This window comes from Colletotrichum paranaense (genome assembly GCF_030867605.1).
Source record: "Colletotrichum paranaense strain IMI 384185 chromosome Unknown Scaffold_4.1, whole genome shotgun sequence".
NCBI lineage: Eukaryota > Fungi > Ascomycota > Sordariomycetes > Glomerellales > Glomerellaceae > Colletotrichum > Colletotrichum paranaense.
This window is the reverse complement of record NW_026848962.1, coordinates 3,545,033-3,566,922: the sequence shown is the minus strand read 5'-3', so window position 1 is coordinate 3,566,922 and position 21,890 is coordinate 3,545,033. Positions and strand designations below refer to the sequence as shown.

At 53.1% G+C, this 21,890-nt stretch overlaps 10 protein-coding genes across 10 annotated transcripts; 8 read left to right on the top strand and 2 right to left on the bottom strand.

Moving 5' to 3' along the window:
- Positions 1-267: 267 nt before the first annotated feature.
- CPAR01_06166 (CC1-like family splicing factor) lies at positions 268-2,148 on the top strand (the record flags this gene model as incomplete). The annotated part of the gene is made up of 4 exons (XM_060490440.1): positions 268-944; positions 1,003-1,311; positions 1,370-1,834; positions 1,890-2,148. 4 exons carry the CDS (start codon positions 268-270, stop codon positions 2,146-2,148), a joined length of 1,710 nt encoding a protein of 569 aa, XP_060351906.1.
- Positions 2,149-5,591: 3,443 nt separating this feature from the next.
- CPAR01_06165 (uncharacterized protein) lies at positions 5,592-8,008 on the top strand (the record flags this gene model as incomplete). Its single annotated transcript, XM_060490439.1, has 3 exons — positions 5,592-6,284; positions 6,436-6,873; positions 6,926-8,008. 3 exons carry the CDS (start codon positions 5,592-5,594, stop codon positions 8,006-8,008), a joined length of 2,214 nt encoding a protein of 737 aa, XP_060351905.1.
- Positions 8,009-8,083: 75 nt separating this feature from the next.
- On the top strand, positions 8,084-8,814 carry CPAR01_06164 (uncharacterized protein; the record flags this gene model as incomplete). Its single annotated transcript, XM_060490438.1, has 2 exons — positions 8,084-8,294; positions 8,348-8,814. The coding sequence occupies 2 exons, from the start codon at positions 8,084-8,086 to the stop codon at positions 8,812-8,814; spliced, it is 678 nt and encodes a 225-aa protein (XP_060351904.1).
- A 1,175-nt stretch (positions 8,815-9,989) lies between these two features.
- On the bottom strand, positions 9,990-11,996 carry CPAR01_06163 (aminotransferase class I and II; the record flags this gene model as incomplete). Its single annotated transcript, XM_060490437.1, has 6 exons — positions 9,990-10,242; positions 10,299-10,378; positions 10,434-10,557; positions 10,700-11,067; positions 11,132-11,607; positions 11,909-11,996. 6 exons carry the CDS (start codon positions 11,994-11,996, stop codon positions 9,990-9,992), a joined length of 1,389 nt encoding a protein of 462 aa, XP_060351903.1.
- A 296-nt stretch (positions 11,997-12,292) lies between these two features.
- Positions 12,293-13,439, top strand: CPAR01_06162 (uncharacterized protein; the record flags this gene model as incomplete). Its single annotated transcript, XM_060490436.1, has 3 exons — positions 12,293-12,389; positions 12,733-12,846; positions 13,270-13,439. 3 exons carry the CDS (start codon positions 12,293-12,295, stop codon positions 13,437-13,439), a joined length of 381 nt encoding a protein of 126 aa, XP_060351902.1.
- A 907-nt stretch (positions 13,440-14,346) lies between these two features.
- CPAR01_06161 (uncharacterized protein) lies at positions 14,347-15,495 on the top strand (the record flags this gene model as incomplete). The annotated part of the gene is made up of 2 exons (XM_060490435.1): positions 14,347-14,557; positions 14,624-15,495. 2 exons carry the CDS (start codon positions 14,347-14,349, stop codon positions 15,493-15,495), a joined length of 1,083 nt encoding a protein of 360 aa, XP_060351901.1.
- Positions 15,496-16,309: 814 nt separating this feature from the next.
- On the top strand, positions 16,310-17,083 carry CPAR01_06160 (uncharacterized protein; the record flags this gene model as incomplete). Its single annotated transcript, XM_060490434.1, has 1 exon — positions 16,310-17,083. One exon carries the CDS (start codon positions 16,310-16,312, stop codon positions 17,081-17,083), a length of 774 nt encoding a protein of 257 aa, XP_060351900.1.
- Positions 17,084-17,986: 903 nt separating this feature from the next.
- CPAR01_06159 (uncharacterized protein) lies at positions 17,987-18,091 on the top strand (the record flags this gene model as incomplete). The annotated part of the gene is made up of 1 exon (XM_060490433.1): positions 17,987-18,091. One exon carries the CDS (start codon positions 17,987-17,989, stop codon positions 18,089-18,091), a length of 105 nt encoding a protein of 34 aa, XP_060351899.1.
- A 458-nt stretch (positions 18,092-18,549) lies between these two features.
- Positions 18,550-20,219, bottom strand: CPAR01_06158 (basic region leucine zipper; the record flags this gene model as incomplete). Its single annotated transcript, XM_060490432.1, has 2 exons — positions 18,550-19,094; positions 19,916-20,219. 2 exons carry the CDS (start codon positions 20,217-20,219, stop codon positions 18,550-18,552), a joined length of 849 nt encoding a protein of 282 aa, XP_060351898.1.
- An 865-nt stretch (positions 20,220-21,084) lies between these two features.
- Positions 21,085-21,471, top strand: CPAR01_06157 (uncharacterized protein; the record flags this gene model as incomplete). The annotated part of the gene is made up of 1 exon (XM_060490431.1): positions 21,085-21,471. One exon carries the CDS (start codon positions 21,085-21,087, stop codon positions 21,469-21,471), a length of 387 nt encoding a protein of 128 aa, XP_060351897.1.
- Positions 21,472-21,890: the final 419 nt, after the last annotated feature.

Below are 21,890 nucleotides of genomic sequence, written 5' to 3'. Positions count from 1 at the left end.
CTTCCAGATTCGCTTGGCTACCTAGCAGGTCCTGTTCAGCGCTTGGGCTGTCCCTAGCCCGATTCACTGTCTCGCCTGGCCCAAGATTTCTGTCGGACGCTTTCGTGTGACTGCGCCAACCTCTCCATCCCACGAATCACCTCGCTCTTCCCCTCTACACCCACACTGCGATAAAACCTGCCATCTCGAAAAATCATAGATAGCAGAAGCGAAAGAACAGCGTCGACTCTTCCTTCCTCGTCTCTTTCTCACTGAAATCAGCGCAAGATGTCGGGCCTAGACGTCGAGGCGTTGCTTGACGCCACCGCAAAAAGCTCTACCGAGACGAAGACACACGACGTCGAAGAACGCACCAATGGCGACCGTTCCGAACGTAAGGAGCGCGATCGCGGCCGCGATGGAAGCCGTGACAGGGACTATGATAGTCGTCGTCGAGACCATGAGCGCCGCGACCGCGACCGCCGCGACCGTAGCACGACACGCAGCCGACGTGGAACCCCGGACGACATCAAGACATCAACCCCTCGGAGCGACGCTGGTAGCCACAAGAGTAGGCGGAGAAGCAAAAGCCGCGATGATGATCGCCGTCGCTCACGTCGTCACAGAGGAGATGGTGATTACTATAGAGGCGGACGAGCCCGCTCGCGATCTCGGTCACCCCACCGCTCTTACCGCTCATCACGCGATGACTATCGCGAACGCCGCGATCGCTCAGATCGCTACTCTGGGGACCATCGCCGGGCTAGGGACGACGATCGTCAGGAAACTTCCAAGCGTGAGGCAACACCACAACTTACTGAAGATGAACGCGATCGCCGCACTGTCTTTGTCCAGCAGCTCGCCGCCCGTCTTCGCACCCGCGACCTAAAGGCATTCTTCGAGAAGGTCGGCCCCGTCAATGAGGCTCAGATTGTCAAAGATCGCATTAGCCAAAGATCCAAGGGGTAAGTTGAAGTTCAACCAACCTGACTTTAGCTGAAGAGTTGCTAACCACGTGTACAGAGTCGGTTATGTTGAATTCAAAAACGAGGATTCAGTCACTCAAGCGCTTCAACTTACCGGACAGAAATTGTTAGGTATCCCTATCATCGTCCAGCTCACAGAGGCCGAGAAGAACCGACAGGTTCGCAACTCCGAGACCACCAACGCCCACCCGAACTCGATCCCCTTCCATCGCCTCTACGTGGGCAACATTCACTTCAACGTCACCGAGCAGGATTTACAGGCTGTCTTTGAGCCTTTCGGCGAACTTGAGTTTGTCCAACTCCAGAAGGACGACAATGGACGCAGCCGAGGCTATGGATTCGTGCAGTACGTTCTGGTCCTCTTCTACTGAATCTCAAGGGCAATACTAACTAATAGTTTGTAGATACCGCGAAGCCAGCCAAGCCAGGGAGGCCCTTGAAAAGATGAACGGCTTCGATCTCGCTGGTCGCCCGATTCGCGTCGGCCTCGGAAACGATAAGTTTACCCCTGAGAGCACTGCCAACATCTTGCAGAGATTTCCTGGCCAAAACCCACAGTTCCAAGGCTCTGCATTCTCTGGTGCGGGTGGCCGAGGCCCCCAGACATCGGCATTCGATCGCGCGGGTGGAAGAGACAGCGAAAAGTCTGGTGGTGCCAGCGCCCTTGATGACACAGATGTCGCCGGTGTCAACTTTAACAACTACAGCCGTGATGCCCTGATGAGAAAACTTGCCAGGACTGATGATGCTTCCAACGGAGTAGATGAGCGACAGGTGTTGAAGCCCAAGACCGAGACCAAGCCTCTGCCGGTCAACGTGAACATGGCCAGCCGATGCGTCGTCCTGCACAACATGTTTGACCCTGAAGAGTACGTTGCCCAATTTCTCCCACCCTCTTTTTATACAATGCTAACAATGTTTTAGGGAAGAGGGAGAAGAATGGGTCAAGGAACTGGAGGATGACGTTCGACAGGAAGCAGAAACTAAATACGGCCGCGTCGTACACATTTCCGTCGATCCGAACTCCAAGGGCGACATTTACCTCAAGTTCGACAAGGTCCAAGGTGGCGAGAACGCCATCAGAGGCCTCAACGGTCGTTACTTTGGAGGCAGGATGATCGACGCGTCACCTGTTGTAGATGCCGTCTACAGCAGTTTGTTCTCTCGCACACGAGCGATCTGAAAGCTAATCCATGGCCCCGAAACTACTCGTCTAGGACCCCCCTAAAGTAAGATCTAACATATCATGTCACTCTACCTTCGCTCACAAGATTGCTAGGCTGATGCTATCGTCCTCCAAACCTCGCTGATTAGATCGAGCCCAGACGACCGCGAGACTTGCACCGTTGAGTCGCCTGAGGCCGCCGTTCGCGTCCTGCCAAGTCTTTGTCACATCAGACACCAAGGCCTACCTACCCCAACATCACTGGAGAGCAGGTTGACATCGCACTGATTCTCTGCAGAAAAAGCTTTGATTACACATTTCGATCGCCACTTTTTTCTGGCTGATATTTGTACCTTAGGTTGTTCCCTTCCAAGTCCTCCATTACATGCGGAGCGAATAACAGGTTGCCAAAACGGCGTCTGGGTAAGGAACAAAGGAAGCTGTAGTTTATGCACCACATTAGGTACTAAAATTGTTCTTAGCAAATGCTGCTTGATCTTTGATGAACTGGCGCGATGACTAGTCGCAGGTGGCCTCATCGTTGTCGTCTCACTTGCCCCCCGGACACGTTAATCCTTAAAGTTATTCAAACTGGTCATTGGGCTGGCTGTGAGACTATATAACTGGCAACGATGTTCATAACTCCGTGAGCGAGAGCGTACACGGTCACTGTTCACCACGGCGGCTTAGTGGTGGGCCCCATCGAGTTCTCTGGGACTATATCTTCTTTCAGCCTATCATCCTACATACTAGCCTGGTCCTCCACAACGACCTCTGGTCCTGCCAGACCAGTTTGTGCTCGAACGAGTAGTGCTCCTGAGTGCAATTAGAAGGGTCCCAATTTCCCAGCTTTTTGGCTTCTGGCCACATGCTGCTCAAGATCTTGGGCTCTTTTCTCTTCTTTATCATCTAGCGGTCCTATGGCAGCTACCTTCTTTGCTCAAGCCCATGGGCATGAGCAGCCTGGCTCTTGCAAAAGTCTACTTGTTCTTACCTTTTTCTCCTCTTTTGTTCTTCACTTTCTCCTTGATCACCAGACACGTAAGGGCTTTCATCGGACATTAAGCAATCATACCAATGTCACAATTATCAACCACAGCTAAACAGGCTGCTTCTGCTTCATTTACGCGTGAAAGATCGCCAGGTCATGTACCCATCATGGTGCTTTGCAAGATGCCCCCTCTACCGAGGCCATCTGCCTTGACTGGATTCTAGGAGGTGTGAGAACACTCGCTATAATAACAGTATCCCCCATCTTATTGCTTGTGATAAGGAATACTTTCCTTATTACTCTTGATTCACTCTCATTGCCTTACAAAGCCAAACAGAATCTTATCATTGGTACCAGTAGTCCTGTGAGTTTCTTTCTGTCTGAAGTGGCATTGTTGTCTCGTCGCACATCTCATCGTTCTTTAGCATTTAAACCGACGACTTCACATGAAATCAATCATCACGAGGCGTCTCCGTTAGAACATCTAGGAGCCTTAGATTACACAAGGTCATTTGGCAGTATTTGAACAGCCCTCTCGTCTTTCCACATTCATGCTTCATAACTTGAGCTGAGCTGCTCTCATCAACTGTCTTCTCATTGAAATCTGCCTGCTGACGAACATACACCAACCCCTGAAAACAGCGAGAGCTAACAACTTCCTCCCGCCTCTTCCGGTAAGAATAACATGTTGAGAAGGAAAACCAACTGTCCCCCGTGCTCTCGCCCTTTTGAGGCTTTATGAAATCTCTTCCCCTCAGCTCTCGCCTTTCTGAAGACATGTTGAATATCTTGCCCCTGAGCTCTCGCTCTTTGGGGACATATGGTAGAGTGAAATCCCACTTGTCTCCCTTCCCCTCCTGGTGGTACATGAATTCAGTTCATCCTATACTCTCGCCCTTTTCAGAACTGGTCAAGGTTCGTCTCGTAAGCTCTCGCCCTCTTGAATAGGCCTGAAATAACTTCATCCCCGTAGTCTCCCCACGCTCCAGAGGGCATGAACAAAGTCTGTTCCTCCCGTGCTCTCGCCTTTCTGAGGTTACCTGAAGACTTTTCTTCCCTCTCTTCTCCTCTTGCTTTGCCCACCTCACCATCCTTTTCCCCAAACTTCTTCCTTCCAATATCATCTACACCCATCCATCTCTACTCTCACCCATACTTATCTCGTCATATTTCTCTCAACCTTACTCCTCGAATTCCATCACGAAAACGCTCTCGAAATTCCTTCCGTTCAAATCCACACATCCAGCTTGCGGCTCCAAAAGGTTCCGTCTGGACGCCTGCTTGGTCGAATTTAGCCTTCACTTTCAACAGACAGCAATAGAGTAACGTCAACAAGGTAAGGGCTGTCACTTCTACTCCCATCGAGTTCTCCATCGTCTTCTCATCACATTTCTTCCCTTTCGCGGTTCACTGACCAACTATTCCCAGGCTTTTCGGCCCGACAATATCGCTGGCTCTTCAAGGAGCTTCAGAAGACGACGACACAGCTCTTGCGCCTCTCAACAGATTTTGAGCTTGCCTCTGGACACCAAGGCTTCTCCCTGAGATCACCGTGACAGCGCTGGAACAAGATTATTGTCCTTCATCGACCCTTTTGGTAAGCTTTCACTTCTCTCTTCCCTCTCGAGATCCAGCTTACGAGAGAAACAACATACAGCCCGAACGAGTCGACAAGTTTGCTTGACTTGCTCAATTCTTTGCAGATCACTGGCTCCATAGCTTCAACGATACTCCAGAAAAAGGGCACGCACCTGCTTCAACATCTGACGATACCGTCGAGTTTATTAATTTTGCTATCTCGGTATGTAGCATTTCTCATCAACCACTGATACTCGTCTTCTTCCCGCGCCTGTTCTGTTTGCTCTCCTTCTTTCTTACTGCGACGAAAGTCACATAGCAAGGCTGTGTGGCTCGAGTCGCTGTGGTGACCGAGGGAGCCAATACCCTCTCCCCTCTGGGGCCACGAAGACAAGTGTCGAGGGGTAGGATCTGCACATTGTTCACTCATTCGTATAGCCTCATTCCCTCCCCCAATCTTCCAGTATCAAATGGTTTAGCTCACTTACAGACCAACCCAAATGGGTTGGCGGGTGGGTGTTTGACACGGTGCATAGATCCAGTGATCTCACCGAGCTCACCTTCCACTTCACCTTGCCCATCTCTGTGCGTATTCTCCTGAAGATTTCCCAGGTGCGCCTCCTTAAGGGACTAGTGTGGGCTGCACCTGCCTTCTCGGAAGATATCAACTTTTTTTCCCCCTTCTTTGTTGTATCACCTACAAACCTTCCACTACTTCTACTTCCCACCTTCAAGACTTCCGGCGCTTCTGCATCACTCAGTCTCTTCACCCTCCCACCACCAGTCCAGAAATATTCCTCGAGTATTTCCACATACTTCCACACTACCTTTCGTTTCATACTACATCCTACACGCCCACACTTCCCAATTCAATCCGTCTCGCGTGGTCAAGATGGCCGACTCAGGTAGCGCTCGCTCTGGGGCTGGGCGCGGAGGCGTTTGTCTCGCCGAGCATTCGCCCCAGTTCGCTGCGACACGCGAGCCATTCCGGACGACTCCTAGCTCGTCTTCTGACAGCACCGTCCGCAATGCTAGATCACCTTCTGATGTCTTTGCGGCCGATCTTTCTGACCAAAACTCGCAGCTCAACCACAAGAATTACCAGTTGCCTCAGCCACCGAAGTTTCAGCCGACAAACCTCACTTCCACCAAGAGTCAGGATCAGGAAAGCAACCAAAAACCAAGTCGTACTATCAGTCAGCATCCGCCGCACTTCTCAACAGGAAAGGCATCATTTCCCTCTGAGAGAACGGCATTGGCAACTCCAACTGGGCGTTCTGCAGTACAGCCAAACACCTTTGGACATCGATCTGGCCCGCTGCCGTCTTCTACATCTGTTCGTGACTTCGGAAGTACCCCCAGCGCCAAGACTCCCGGTCATCATACCCCGGGTTCCTTGAACAACGACACTCGACGAATCCAACAGCATCCTGCCCCCGTCGAGGACAAAACAAAGCTCAAGCCAACTTTTGAACTCACAAAGACGAACAAGATTATCGCGAAGATGGCTACTCACTGTCATATTGACGGACCTTTGGCTGGCCCTCTCCGGGAGAGTCGCCGCTCCGAGCTGGCCAGAGACCATGTAAGTCACATTGTGCCTCGATTGGGGCCCTCTTTCACCTTGAGCCAGGCTTCTCATCTCCCAGTTTCCATCTTCGCCTTTCTTCTTTGGTTCTCACTGTTTTGGCTTTTGTTTGTTGCTCCGGACCAAATTGCTGACTTTGAGATGAAAGCCCGCTTGGATTCCCGCTCGGCAAGTTCAAGCCGGAATTATGACCACTCAGCAGGCGATCCGCCGCACTCCTGGCATTCCGGCCAACATTGCCAACGACCTTTGCGATGGCCTCCAGGTGTACTCGCAAAAGGTTAACGACATTCTTCGCCAGGCTGTCAATGAGGTCGCAGATATCAAAATCGATCTCGAGTACAACGACAAGGTTCTTTGTTCCAATAAACTGGAGGCTAGCATCATTTCCGAGGAACGTGAGCAGCTCAAGCGCGATGTTGCTGAGATTCATCGCAAGTACGAGGAGTTGGAGGATCGTCTTGCGCGCTACCACGTGGAGCAGGAGAACCACAAGAACACGGTTCTCGAGTTCTTGGCCCGCCTCGATCCTCGCAATGATGAAGAGAATGGAGACAGAGAGCAGATCGTTGCCGAGTTGCTTCAGGTTCGTTTCCATGATTCTCGTTTATGGGAAATTGCTAATGACACCACAACAGACTCTCAAGGACTTCATGGACCGCCCTAGCTCCCGCTGGATGCACGGAGAGCGTGAGAAATCTTCCAAGGCCATTGCCATCCTCAGTACCGAGAGCATCGCCGCGCTTGAGAAGGAGAACCACCCTCAGTCGGCTAAGCGGCTTGAGCAGTCTCAGCATGCACGTCGTGCCCCTGGTTCGGAATCAGTTGAGATGGTCCCCACCTTGGACAATGCTCTGCAGCCGTTCTACCACCAGCAGAACATTCCGGGCTTTCCACCTGCTCATAATGCCCCTTCCACTTCTTTCCCGGGCATGTATGGCCCTAGCCGTCGGTCTGGTGACAACCGCACCATATCTTCCGCGGGTTGGACGCGCGCGTCTAGCGGCGCCCCTACTCAATATACCGGTTCTTACTCGCAAACTCGAGACATTCAGAACGGTTTCAGCGGCGGATACCAGCACCCCAATGGCTTTGAGGGACCCAGTAACCATCGAGGCCGGTTCAACATGCCGTCCCGCCCTGGCACTGCCATGGGCCACCGCGGCTCGTTCCGTCCCAATGCTCCTGAGTTCCACCCGGGCATGTATGGCAACGCAGACAACAGTGGCTTCCACAATGATACGTCCTACAACATGAGCTACGGCCCAGGATCCAATGCTGGTTCTCGCCACAACTTCAACGGAGGCAGCACTCCTTTCCGAAGCCCGACTCCTCGCTCCGCTGGTCATTACGGCAACTTTGAAGGACCCGGTGGTGGCTTTCCTCGCCCGCCTCCTCTGGTTCCTTCGGGACGTCAAGTCTCCCATGGTTCCCAGTACGGCATGGGCTCGAGCCACATGGGCTACAGCAACGACTACTCGATGGTTCCACAGCGCACTCGTAGCCACGGCCCCAACTCGTCCGGCAACAGCCACCATACGGCTAACATCCGTCAGCAAGGAGCTTTCAGTCCCGGTCCCTTTGGCCAGGGTGGCCATGGCCCCAGCCATGCAGTCACCAGTCCATTGGCTCCCGGCAACGGCTTCAGTGAGGATGAAGGCGGCGACAATGAGCGCTATGCTCGTGCTCTTGAGGGCGTTTGGGGTCTCGCGCGGGGCTAGGTGCTCCAGTTTGCCTCGAACGTTGACCTTAGCATTCTGTCGCGCTCCAACGATGTTGCCATCCTTCGTTACATGATGAAGCTCTATGCTCCCTTCAGCGAGCAGCAGGCGTGGTCTTACATTCGTCAGCACATGAACGACCCCATGAGCCGTGCTTGTCTCATCTCTCGTACCATGATCGATCTTCTTATCAATCGGATCTTCACTTTCGAGGCCTGGGAGGGTTTCTCTGTTGATGCTGATCGCCAGCTGCGTGAGATTCGCCACGAGATGAACAATCTCCCTGGTAAGTTGTATCTGACACGTCGCTCAATGCAAGAATATGACTAACTTAAACAGCGGGTCAAGGTGGTGCCCTTCAGCTGTGTATTGATCGAGTTGCGTCCCTGGTTAACTCTTGCATCAACCATGAGCGCTACGACGCCTACCGCAACCACCGGATCGAGTACTTCCAGGCTGAGCTCCGCGAGATGCTCTCGCCGCTCTTGCTGCCCGAGTCTGAAGGCGGTCCCGACCTCGAGAGGGCCGACGAGGCGCTTTGCCAGATGTGCGAGAAGGCATGGTCCATCTCGGCGAAGATGTTTACCTCGCGATGGACTTTCGAGTTCCGCTTTCCCGATACGGGAGCGCGCTTCAACACTGGAACCATGGTTGGAATCTCGCCCAACATTGGTCCGCAGCTTCTCCAGGCTGAGCATTGGCGCGTGCAGCTTGTGGTTACCCCCGTCATCACCGTCCGCAATGATACGGGTACTTCCATCTCAGTTGCCTCAATCACCAGCGCTCACGTCATCTGCATGAAGTAGTCGGTGGCTTTACGCCAGACCAACTTCGCTGCATTTCACTCTGCGTGCTTTCTTCACCAATGAAGCTTTCTCTATATAACGAGGAAGCTGCTGTACGACTTACGACTCACGACACGTTTGCGATTCTGCTTTCTCCCGGTTTCTTCCTGAAGCTCTCCAACAGTAATCATGAAAAGACCAAACAAGAGCGGTACTCTCAACTCCGCCAAAGTTGCCTTTCGAGAGCTTTCATACAGAGCCATCATCGTCACCATCACTATTATCAGCAAGGCTCTCACCGACACTGAGAAAGCAGTGCCACCAACAGGCAAGGTTCTCAACACGAAGAGAACAGTGCCACCGTCACCAGTACAGCACTGAACGCGGTCCATGAGACCAAAGAAGACGACAAAAAGCCTTAATGATCTTTGGGAATTCACAACTTGGACTTCTTCTCCCTCTTAACATGTTGGAGTATTTGGACATGCGCCCCCGACTCCTTCAGCTCCATTGGAACCAACTTGCGAGAGACCTTTGGAACATCTCGCAAAATTGGGAATGGATACGCAGAAATTGGGTTCGGGATTGGCAGTTGCGACAAAAAACAACAAAATCACCAAAAAAAATCATTTGCTTTTTTCTTTCTTTGCTTTTTGTTTCTAGGGGGGATTCCCTTGGCTAGCTACACTGGTCACTGAAGTTTTCTAGCTAAATTTCGAGGAAAGATGTGTTGCGGCCGAGGGACTGGATCTGGCTCAGAGAAAATTGGCGATAGAAAAGTACCAAAAAAAATCGTAAAAGTCTTGTAAAAACCTTGGTTCTCGAAATGATGGTGACAAGGTAAAAGTGAATAAGGCCTCTGCGTGAGTGAACTATGCAGAGCCTCAACATTGTGACTATCGCTGCCGTAGTAGGTTTATCGCACTACAATGCTGCATTTCAAAGTAAGCGACATGGAGATTTGGTTTTCACCCCAGCTATCAAATCACTAGCAATCTGAGACAAATCTTGGTATGTTGCGATAATTCATTCATTGTAACACGCTCTACTGGCGTATTGGTCTGTTCGGCATCAACTGTGCCATCTTCGTGTATACGTTCAAGCAATGAAGACTAGGGTATTCAATCTTCATCTGTCGTGAGTCGTCCGTTTCCAACTCCATCCAATCCTCTATCCTAGGAACCACTCTATAACGTCTAGTCAGACGACTTGCGGAACTTGTTAACGACACGCTCAATACCGTCGCATCCCTTCTTTAGGGTCTCCATCTTGGGGCCGTAGGAGAAACGGACGAAGTGGTGGCAAGGGCTGTCGAAGAGATCACGGCGTCTGGAGGGGTTCAGGTCGAAGAAGATGCCAGGCACGACGATGACCTTCTCCTCAAGACAGGCCTGGAAGAAGTTGAGACCGTCGGCAATGGCCTCAGGGAGACCCTCAAGGTTGAGCCAGCTGGTGGATGTCAGTCTTGGCGCTTGACTTTGTCTCTTTCAACGACAGCAACTTACAGGTAGAAAGTGGAGTCGGGGACGTATTTAATGATGAATCCCATTTCGCGGAGTCTGCGAACGACGTAGTCACGCTTGTCCTACTCACTTTATTAGGAAATTCCAAACTCGAAGCCGCTCGCTCAATCGACTTACGCGGAAGTGCTTTTGCAAGGAGATCATCTCCGTCTTGACGAGAGTAGGGTCAAGCATGGGGATTGCCGCCTCCTGGAAGGGGTGGTTGGCACCACCGTCAAGGTAGCTGCCGCAAGAGCCAATGCTAAAGTTGTGTCAGTGTCTCAGTCCCCCGGTTCAATCTCATGGCCACCATTAGGTACACATGTGGAGGAAAAACTCACGCCTTGATGTATTCTGCAAGCCATGTTAGCAAGTGGTTCATTAAATTTATAGATATCAATCACATACCCTTGGGACCAAGGATCCACGCAACACGCCAGCCGGGCAGTCTGAAGCGCTTGGTCAAGCCGTCGATGATGAGAACATCGTCTTCATCGACGTCCTCGACGTTCTCAGCAGCAGAGATGGTACTGCCGTCACAGTTGCTCGTATAGTTGTAGCCGGAGTAGAACTCGTCGCTGACGAAGGTGGCGCGGCCACGGCAAATATCCTGGATCTCGGCCAACTCGGGGTTGGCAACGACACGGCCGGTGGGGTTGCGGGGGTTCGAGGTCAGAATGACAGAAGAACCACGGGAGATCTCCTCAGCGATGCGGTCAGGGTGGATGTGGTAGCCGTCCTCCTCAGCGAGAGGGACAGGGATGGCGGAGAACTAAATACTCAGTGTCAGATGCTGTACATTCTTTCATGCTTCAAACTCAGAAATAGAGACATACGTTCTTGAAGAGAGACAGCATCTCGTTGTACGCCGTGTAATCGGGCAAGAAGAAAGAGAGGTAAGAGTTCCCGAGAACGGCAGCGATACGAATCAGACCGGCGCGACCACCAGGGACGATTGCGACGTTCTCCCAAGTGTACTTGCTATCCTTGCCCTCGCGGTGCATTACGTTGTAGAGGTTGGCAACAGCCTCGCGGAGTTCTCTGATACCGGCTGTAGGGCCATACTCGCGACCGGCCATGGAGATATCGATAGTGGTGGGACGGGGAAAGCAGCCAGCAATATCATCCTCAACTTCGGGGGCACCCTGGCCCAAGTTGGCCCAAGCATCGGGCTCCTCGAGAAAACCGTACTCGGAGGCACGCTCAGTACACCAAACGACACCGGTGGAGGCACGGCTAGCATCGAGACCGGCGTGGGGCTGGTGGCCTTCGTGGGCATTACGGAACTGTCTGTGAGTCTTTGACTGGACCTCTGATGGAATATGTTAGCATTAGTTTTTTTCTTGAGGTGAAGTTATCATGGCCAATGGCGCCGATCAAAAAGCCAAGAATGACATCGAGCTTGAGTTGGAGCTGTGTGGAGAACGAGGGGCAACTCTGCTCAGCTCCTACCCCGCACTCAACACCAGAGCTCGACAACAAGCTTTTCTCCCATCCTTTGTGCGTATCTGTATAACTTGGTTGAAGCCACGACAAGTCGAGCAGATAGGTATTGCTTGGACAACTGAATGGAATTTGTATAGAAATGAGGAAAGGGAGGTTTTCGTTCTTACCATTGCCTCCAACCTCGCCGACACTGAAGCGTCTTGGCTTGGGCACACCGGTGTGCCGGTTGATGGAGAACTTGCGATTGCTGAACATATTGCCTTGTTGCACGCAGCTGACGAATGTGTGTGGGCTTTGTTGTGGAAGTGACGGTGGGAGATATTAGCAGCTGCGTACTGGGAGCTGCAAATGAAAGGGGGAAAGAGTTTAATGGTCGGTGAAAGAGGTTTCTCCGATATCACCTGGCTGGAGCAAAATCTGGGGAAGGTGAGGAGGGAAGAGTGCAGGTGCGGGAAGGGTGAAGCTAAAAACAAAAGGGGGCAGAAAGGGCTGCCTCACCTTGAAAAGGTGAGGCAGCGAGGGGCACAAAAAACATCTTATACGGGGAAGCTATGAGCTGGAAGGCTTCTCTTCACCGGCACTTGGGTCCTGACGTTGGCTTGGGAATCCCTGCAGGTCAAGAATGCAGCTCCATGCAGGCTCTTCCAGGTGTGGAGATTTCAGAATGCGATAGCGACGCTGATAGGCCGGGGAACCGATTTCTTCCTTCTTGAAGATGAACGTGGGACTGTCACTTGACGAAGTTGAGCGGATGGTTACCGAGTCTCGCAGGGCGACGGGGGTCAAAAACAGGTCCTGAAAGGATAGTAACAGCAAACAGTGTTTGGGTCTACAGCCAGAGCCAGTCTCAGTCTAGTCCGCGCCGAATCCGTGCCGCTTGTGCCGTCTTCAGGCCAGAACCAAACGAGTCCTGAATCGTCGATCTGTCATTAGGGGCAGGTTCGGTGATGAGAGTGAACGCAGCGCAGACGACATTACAATGTTTCGCAAGGGCACTTCTTATCGAGAAACGCAACGCCAGCGCGTTTCTGTGCCCGAAAGTTGCCCCTCCTCTGCCCCTCGTTCTCCCTCGCCAACGTCAACGATTCGGGTTGGTACCACGACAGTACGTAAAAAAAGCGGTGTCTAGAGTCAGTGTCCTGCTCCAAAGCGGATTTCCGCATCACGGCCTGCCCCGTACCCAGTTGCGAATGCGATTCGTGCCCAATCACTGCAGGTAGCCGTCTCCCGTCCCGGATTGAGGGCCGCGAGGGCCTAACTTCTGGGGGGGGAATCGGCCCTCGCCAGACCTTCTCCAGAGTCTAGCAAGGGGCAGGATATCTCGATTTATCGTGAGTATCAAGTCATCAACGGCACACAAAGTGGATATTGCACAGCTTTCTGCGTTGCTGAACGCTCGGCCCAACCATGTAAGATAAGCCTGGCAACCTAGGGCGGGTCCCGAACGTGACTTGCCGGGACATTCAGGGCGTTTGTGTTGTCGTCGTGGGCCGGCGCACCCGATCATCGAATTTGATAGGTTTTCTAGGCCAGAGAGCAATGGAAATATCTGAAGAAGCCAACCAGCAGAATCATTTGGTTACCTACGGCCAACAGATTGAGCCACCTCATATGGATGCATGGTCAATCAGCCATGACGCATCTGGGGGAGAGCATAACCCCAGCATTCATCACCTCGAGAGTCGAGAACGGCAGTGACAGAGACTCACGAAACCGGCGACGGCGAGTACATAGTTCGCTGGGTCCCGTGTACCGAGACCTTAGCGTCACCTTGACCCCGTTCGTCGCGGCCCCTGGGAGAGACGGAAGACGGCCGAAGATGCAGGCCGGCCGAAAACAGTCAATAGGATCACGTGATTCGTTGTCTTCTCTTTCCCCGCCAAGCCACGATGCGATCCCAGAAACCCGGGTGGACAAATTATGACGCTTCATGTTTGGCATTGTTCAGATCCGAGGCATCCAGGGACTCAGTTCCTCCATTTTTCCAAAGGGGCGAACCACGTGTTGGCTATCAGGCGCACTTTCTTCAAGCCTGAGCACCAAGGAGAAGGCGGTGCATGGCGGTGCAAAAAAAGCCTATGTGGCTGCGGCGAGCCTCTTGGCCAATCAGACTGCGTTTGTGACTTCACCCAATAAGCCCCTCAGCGGTCACGAGCAATGCCCCCGAGGAGGCTCAAAGATCATAATCTCTCAAAGACAAACTAGTCAGAGCGATAATTCAACTTCAGACTCAGGCAGAATGACCAGGCAGATTACTTTGTCAAGGCTCTGAGAGCTTTGATAAGAGGCGATGAGTAGAACCAATATAAGATGACTGGTCTGAAGTAACTGAGCATACCCTTGAAACCCATACCATTAACAGTAACAACAACAACAACAAAGACTTGAGCAGTATCAACTCACCTGACAACTTGATATTACACCTTTGTGGCCCATACTATTGATTGAGTAGCGTTTCCCATCAAGTCAAACTTTCGGAGCTTTCTTTTTACCGCAAACTTTCCTTCGAGAAAGAACAGCCACATACATCGCCTTCCCCGACGGCTCCAGCCCCACTTTGACATTTATATCAACTTCACTGCGGCAGCAGCAATCCTCCTTCACAATGCCTTACCTCGGCGATTCTTTCTCCTCCACAAACCCTTACTCCGCCAGCGAGAAACCCGAGATCAGCATGTCTATCTTCGGGGCCTTCAAGCAGAAGCTTGGCCGCAAGTCATCATCTTCTCGCAAGTCCAAGCAGGCATCCCAGTCGAACATGACGACACCCGGCAGCAACAACCCCTTTTCAAGCCCTGCAGTCAAACCCGCCCATCGTGAGTCTTTACCCTACACCATCGTTACTCCTCCGTCTTAGACCAAAAGCGCTAATAAGCCTTCAGCCCCCGACCATGCTCCTCCAGCTTACTCGGTAACACCACCTTCTCCATCAGAGAATGGCTACCTGGGAAGCAATGGCGGACCTGTTAGAAGCCCCTCGCCAGCCCCATCCAACGCCGGTTCCATCATGTCAAGCACCGGCATGAGCGTTTCGACCCCAGAGGACCCCTACGCATTCCTTTCCTCATTCGACACCATCTTTGTTATTGACGATTCGGGGTCCATGTCCGGCCGCTCATGGCCTGAGGTCCAGGGTGTAATCCGCAACATCGCCCCGATCTGCACATCGCATGACGAGGACGGAGTTGACCTCTACTTCCTCAACCACAAGACCCAGGCAGGTGGAAATCCTCGTGAGGGTAAAGCCGCGGGTGGCTACTACGGCATTCGTCGTGCCGATACGGTCGAGGGCATCTTCACGTCGGTTCGTCCTCGCGGCTGCACGCCTACGGGCCAGCGCCTCCTGGCCATCCTCAAGCCTTATCTTCAGCTCCTCGAGACCAAGAAGAACGACATCGAGAGCGTCAAGCCCATCAACCTCATTGTCATCACTGACGGCGCCCCCTCCGATGACGTCGAGGCCACCATCCTCTATGCAGCCAAGAAGCTCGACAAGCTCGACGCTCCCATGCATCAGGTCGGTGTGCAATTCTTCCAGGTTGGAAATGAGCCTGGTGCCCGCGAGGCGCTCCGAGAGCTCGACGACGACCTCGTCGGCAGATGCGATGGCGATCTTCGAGACATGGTTGACACTGTTACCTGGGAGAACGGTACCCGCGGCGTGCTCACGGCAGACAATATCCTCAAGGTCGTTCTCGGTGCGGTGGTCAGACGTCTCGACCGTCGTCGTACAAGTGGCGAAAGCCGTCGCTAAGAATGGCCAGCTGCATGCCTTTCTCTCCTTTGTTAGTGATTTCGGGCATCAATGGCGTTCAGGAGGATAGAATCAGTTTCCAGGCCCTCTCACGAGGGCAGTTTATGGCTCAAGCCAATACCTGATACCCAACGGAAGGCTCTCTGAATTAGGTCTTTGTTAGAGGCGGGCCATAAGCCCTAGACGGAGGTGGTATGGCTCACGCCATCGGAAGAGGTTCATGTACCACCTTCCCCTTCAGTGAAAAATAAAGTAATAAACATAGACAAAATGTTTCCTTTCAATGAAACGTAGCCAAATTGCAATATTCGTCTGTGTGCGTGGGGGGATGTGACCAAGTTACGATGTGTAGGCCGGTACGCCCGCAAGTGTATGACAGAATAACACACGGCTGATGTATCCTCACTCACATTCTTTACCACCATATTTCAAGCCAAAAAAAAATTTTGCTTAGAAAAATGCCAGCTACTACGAGATAGTACGGTAATGGCGATAGAGAAAAGAATGCATAGAGCGGCAGACGATTTTACCATGCAATTTGGTGGTTTGGACTGCTTGAATGATTAAACAGGACAAAAGAGAAGGAAGAAGGTCGACCGGGTCTGGAAATTACTAGCAGATACTTTTGGCAACTCCAACGCCAAGCGGGGGACCCACCTCACTCTCACTTTGAATATCGTCAATAAACTCACCACAACTCACCAACGAACCCTCCCAAATTTCGAACGCCCCCCAACCTCGGTTTTCAAAGGCTCAAACCCTCGCTGCAATTACCATACCAGAAACGAAACCATTTACGCAAGACATTACCCAAATGAGACCACCGTTCGGCTACATCCCACGTCTATACGCGCCTCTCCGACTCTCAACCCGCCAATCATTCGGACCGTCACCCGCGCTGACCGCCGCCGCCATCGCCACCGCGACGACGTCGACGAGGAGGTTGACGTTCGAGAGCAGGATGAGCACATCATCGGGCCCTCAGTCTACGACAATGTGGTCGGCTGCAGGACAAGGTGAGGGTGAAGAAGAGAGGAAACTGAACGGCGGCGATGGTACCGGTAGCCACCGAGAGCACCACCCCACGGAAAGCACGTCACCGGCCCCTAAAAAAACGACATCAAACCCCCCCGCGGAGGCCAGTCCCAACACCAGTGGCGCCGACTCTAGCCAGTGCCAGCCTCACTCCCAGGGCGACGATCAGGGCCTCGCTGGTGCTCAGCGGCGGGATGGACCCCTGGCTTTGCCGCCGCTGCCCGAGGGCTACGGGACGTCTTCTGCTGTTGGCGGGAACTCCGCGGGAGGAGGAGTGGGAGGAGGAGACAACAATAACAAGGGCGTCAGCAGCAGCAGCGGAAGCAACACCATCACGCTGGACATGAGCGGCGGCGACGCCTCGACCAGGCTGGACCACCTCGGCCCCCTGGTCGTCAACCAGGACGGCACCATGTCGCGAATCAGCAACTGGGGCGAGATGACGGAAATTGAGAGGCGCAACACGCTGAGGATCTTGGGTAAGAGGAACCAGCTTCGACTTGCTACGCTCAGGGGGGAGAAGGAGAAGAACGGGGCCGAGGCTGGAAAGTGAGGATTGGGAAGAGAGACAGAAAAAAACTCACCTTAGAGACACTCCCCCCTTTTTTCCTGTCTCTTCACCCACGACTGTCACGAAGTACCTCTCGGTGAGACTCATCTCATTCGGAGAGACTCGTGAGAAGGCCTGGAAAGAGTTTGTCAAAGATATTGTATGATTAAGTGGATGTGCTATGGTAGTTCCCAATAGCAAGAGGATCCCCATCTCTCCCCCGACTCCCCCCTCTTGACTCCGTTAGAGTATCGACGAGGGTTCGGATGGTAAGGCCGAGTGGTTGCGTAAAACCACTGCACAGTTACCAGCATCAAAGAAATGAATCGTCTCCATTCGACCCAAAAAGTCTGCATCCTGTCTTGTTCTACCGTGCCATCCTCGTCCTCCAACCTGGTTCTGAGCCTGGCCGCCCACGCCGCGCCCGCCCCTTGGGCCTAGATAGACAGGATTTTCCGTTTCGCCATCGTCAGCCCTCGCTCTGTCCTATCCCATGCCTTATGATCCGTCTTACTCTCTCTGAACCCAGCCCACCACATTCCGGAGAGGGCATGTCGTTATGGATTAGCGGGTTCCGAGTTTTTCATCGTTCTCTGGAGACTGGAGTCTAGAGTCCGATCCATGGGACAGATGGGGTCACCGTACCTGTAACAAGCCGCGAATGTTCGGATCCCCGTTCCAGCCTACCTACTAAACCTCCCATGGGCGAGACATGGCGCTACGTACCTCCTCAAGACTGACTCTGGGCCCTAGACAAGGGCCCGCGAGTCTGTGGCGTACTTGGCCATCAGTTCTTACTCTTTTCTTGTCAATGGGGCATGTCGGCGGTGAAGTGGAGAGGCGCGGGGGTCACCAGTGAACACGAACGTAGAGCCGAGCAGCGGCTCTTTCTCTCCCGATCCATCCATGGGCATAAGAGCAGGTGAGGCCAGGGGATGCCTGTGCTGGCTTGGGGTGGTTGAACTCTACCTGATGGGGACCGCGGGAGCACGCCTTCGAGTTGCGAGATGATGAGACCTTCTAACTTGACTCTATCCTGAGCACACACGCTGGGGGAGGGAACAAGGGCTTTAGGAGTTTTGGTTGAACAAAGAATAATTTAGAGTTGACTTTAGTCAATAGCTTTAGGGTCGATAAACCCATCCGTATAATTCATTGCTGTGATATACTCTATCACGTCCCAGATCATGAGTTCGTGCAGGTATACATACATGTAAAAATCTCATCACATGTTGCCAATCAGTAAAAACAAGCCGCTCAATAGTACCGCCCGTTCATCTCCCCTCCAACCCCCCCCCCCCCTATCACGACTCCCATCCCACAGCATGTCTCTTCGTCCCTCCACGGTATCAAACTCCATTTGGTGCTAGAATAAAATCCAACGTCTTGAACACGAAACGCATTGCGTACAGGCGTCAGTCGGAGAGAGTATAGTGCCTCCTCCGCATATTGACAAAGGTTTCCCATTTCTACTTTGCCTCCTCAGCCTTGAGAGAGTCCGAAGATGTCGCGGTCGTCTTGGTTTGCTTGTTCTGGAATTCCTTGAGCATAGAAGCAATGTCCTCGCTGCCCTCGTTCTTCTCCATGACGAGGTTCTTGAGCCAGCGGTTCTCGGTTTCGAGAAGGTTGATGCGCTGCTCCAAAGCCGAGACCTTGTCCGACATCTCCTTGGCGCTCTTTTCGAGAGCCTGCTCACGCTGCTTCTTCTTGATGCGGAACCTGGCGCTGGCGGCGGTGTTTCTCCTGCGCTTATCCTCCTCTGCGGCAACGCGAGACTGCTCCTCGAAGCTGTGGCCGGGCCTGCTGACTCCGTTCAAGGACTCAGGAGTTCTGGTCTCGGCGGCAGAAGGCGTGGGAGCAGCATAGTGGTGGTTGTGCTGCTGAGATACAGGAGGCGGTGCGTAGGTGGGTTGCGGGTTAGGCTGGAGAGGTTGAAGGTTACCCAGGCCTTCGGCGAAGGGCGGGACGCCCGAGGCAGGGTAGGGGTTGGTGAAATCGTGAAAGTTGAATTCGCCTGTCATTGTTCATGGTCAGATGGATGATTCAAGGCAGGAGTTATCAGTTCCTGGCATCGTGGCGTCGTCGAGACGGTGGAATGAGGGGAAAGACGGGGCGGATAGCGCTTGATCGAAAGAACAACCGCATCGACGAGTCTAAATGTTGGAGATACAAGACCATCAACCATAGCACTTGCTTAATCGGTGTCGGATGGCGGCTGCCCAGATGGTCGAAGCATCCCTGCTAGGATGAATGACGAAAAGTCACGGGATATTGCACCATCCCCCGGCAATTTGTAAGCTCCAATCTGGAGTCGCGGCTCTCCCTCAACACCGCACGCCGGCAACCTGCATAAGAGCAGGCAGCTTCTCCCAATCAAGACATCCGAATGAAACATGGACTGCGCATGAACAGGGTGGGGTAAGAAAGGACAGGTTCGAAAGGCTGGTGATAAGGCGGTCGCATGCGCTTGGCTGCGACCCTGAGAGAAAGTTGAGCTGATCGCTGATGAGAACTGGGAGGTTAAAGTTCAGAGGGGCCACTTGACTCATGTGTGAACGGTGTGAATCGTCGTCCGTTTCCCATTCGCCCGATACTAAGGTGATTGTGCCCATGGCTGTCTGTAACGTGGCAGATGGTTGAAGTAAAAAAGTCAGGTGTGAGTGATGAGCATGGTAATGATGAGTGAGAATGACGATGTGATGTGACTGGGTCAGAACTTTTGATGGACAACCAAAAATCCATACCAAATCCCACACAAGCCCATACGCCTCAACATGAACAAAAAGGATGAAGTACACCGAATCCCAAGTAAACAAGAAGAAAGCATCTTCTTACCTGGCAGAGAAAAGTCGACATTGCCAAAGTCGCCAATGGGAGAGGTCAATTCTTCGGTGACGGCGCTGGATGGAGCCTGGGGCTCAGCAACGGTAGCGGTCTCGGCCTTCTTGGGCGGTGCCTGGTAGTCGGTGTGCTGGCCAGTCTCGAAGTCGAAAAACTGAGTGTTTGTGAACATGGCGAGATCGTCCTCGAAGGTGAAGTTCTCCTCGGCGGAACCGGGCTCCTTGACGGTGTTCAAGTCACGCAGGTAGCGAGACACATTGGGCGCGCGCCCGCCTCCAGTGCTTGTGTAAGGCGACATGTCGCTCAGCCGGTGAAGGCTCTCGGGTACGAAGCCGGCGGTGTTGGAACCAAAGAACAGAGAGGCAGGAGAGCAAAAGGGCTCCTTCAAATCGACTCCGAGACGAGGGTGTCGATTTGTTTTGTGGTTGTAAAAGACTGGGTCCCTGAGGTCGAGTCGAGGACGGCGGCGATGGCGTTAAGTGGGTTGGTGTTGTGGCCGCGTTGGTTGTAAAGCCCCCAACGTAGTTGAATTAAATGCGCGCGGTTCGTGGACCGGGATCGATTCCAACTTTTGCTCGGCAGTGAAGTCGGCGACGATGGAGGGGCAAAATTTGGCGTCGAATCGGGTAGATGTAAGACGAGACCTGGCGATGGTCTGTCGAGGTCGAAGGTGTTGGTCGGATGTTCTCTTGAACGGTTGTCTGCCTGTCTAGGTTGTCGAGTGCGAGGTTCGTCTCGGTCTCTGGCTGGACTGCTGGGTGGTTCAGGGAGAGGAGTGGATGGGATGGGGGAAGAGGAGTCAAATTGGGCGAGAATGAAGCCTTTGTTCGGAGAGGCAGGTTGCGGACACAGACCGAGTGGATAGTATTAGTCAACTTCTTTACCCGACAGCGCGACTTTCAGTGCCCCCGAGGGAGGGGCCCCCCAAGGGCCCCAAGGGCCCCAATGCCCCAAGGGTGCTCCGCGGTGCTGGTTGGCTCCGACCATTGGCCGACGGCCTTGTTCATTTCCCTGCAAGAGGGCGCCGCACCCCACGCATCTGCGTTACTTGCTGCGTACCTATGTACCGCTGCAGGCTGGTCGCTTGTCTTCCTCTTGGAGATAGTTCCATCGACGGGAGACTTGACTCCTTGGGACTGAGACTCGAGTGAGTGGCCAGGCATATGCTAGCCATCCAGGCCTGGAACCTCCACCCACACACGACGCCGCTTAATTACCTACGCCCACGTCCTCTCCCACCACTTCCACTGAGTCTCGCACGCAAGAGGGAAAACATCACACCGGAACCATTAGCACCTCACCCATTCCCATGTGCAGAATACCGCCGGCGCCTCGCTATTTTTGCCTTGGTCCGAAGGTTCCCGGTACCGCAAGGGCAATGTGCAGCCCCCCACCCGCCGATGAACGGGGACGTGCCCCATCTGACGTCCCATCCTCCAATCACCTACGAGGTTCCCAGTGAACATATGCTAAGCTTCTACATTGAACCGGGAATGGCATTACAGCCAAGTCACAGCAATAGGACATTCCGAATTTCCGTATCCTCATAACCTGCCTTCTTTCCGAGCACGCCCTTTCCAACTCCCGGAACCATGACCGGGAAGCATGAGCACTCGATCTTGAGCTCCTCTCCACAGCCCGCACTCCACTGTTGTTGATGCACACATCCACCCGTCATCATTCACCCATGGCTGGCGAACGAATCATCGCTTGGCCAATCTTCTGAGAGCCCCGCGGCAATTGCGCATCTCTGGCCTGACAGTGTTCCGACGCCCCTCGTTTTCGGGCTGTTGGCAATTGACGTCTTCAAGTCGCATTTTTAGTTGATCGACATCTGTTTTTGGTTTTGTATTCCATGTCGCTGTGCCGTGTACGGAGTATTGTTCAATCTCTGGCAGTGAGAAGAAAATTCTGACGCTGTCAATCAATGCGGCCTCTCTTGGATTGAGTTCCAGAAACATTCCACTGA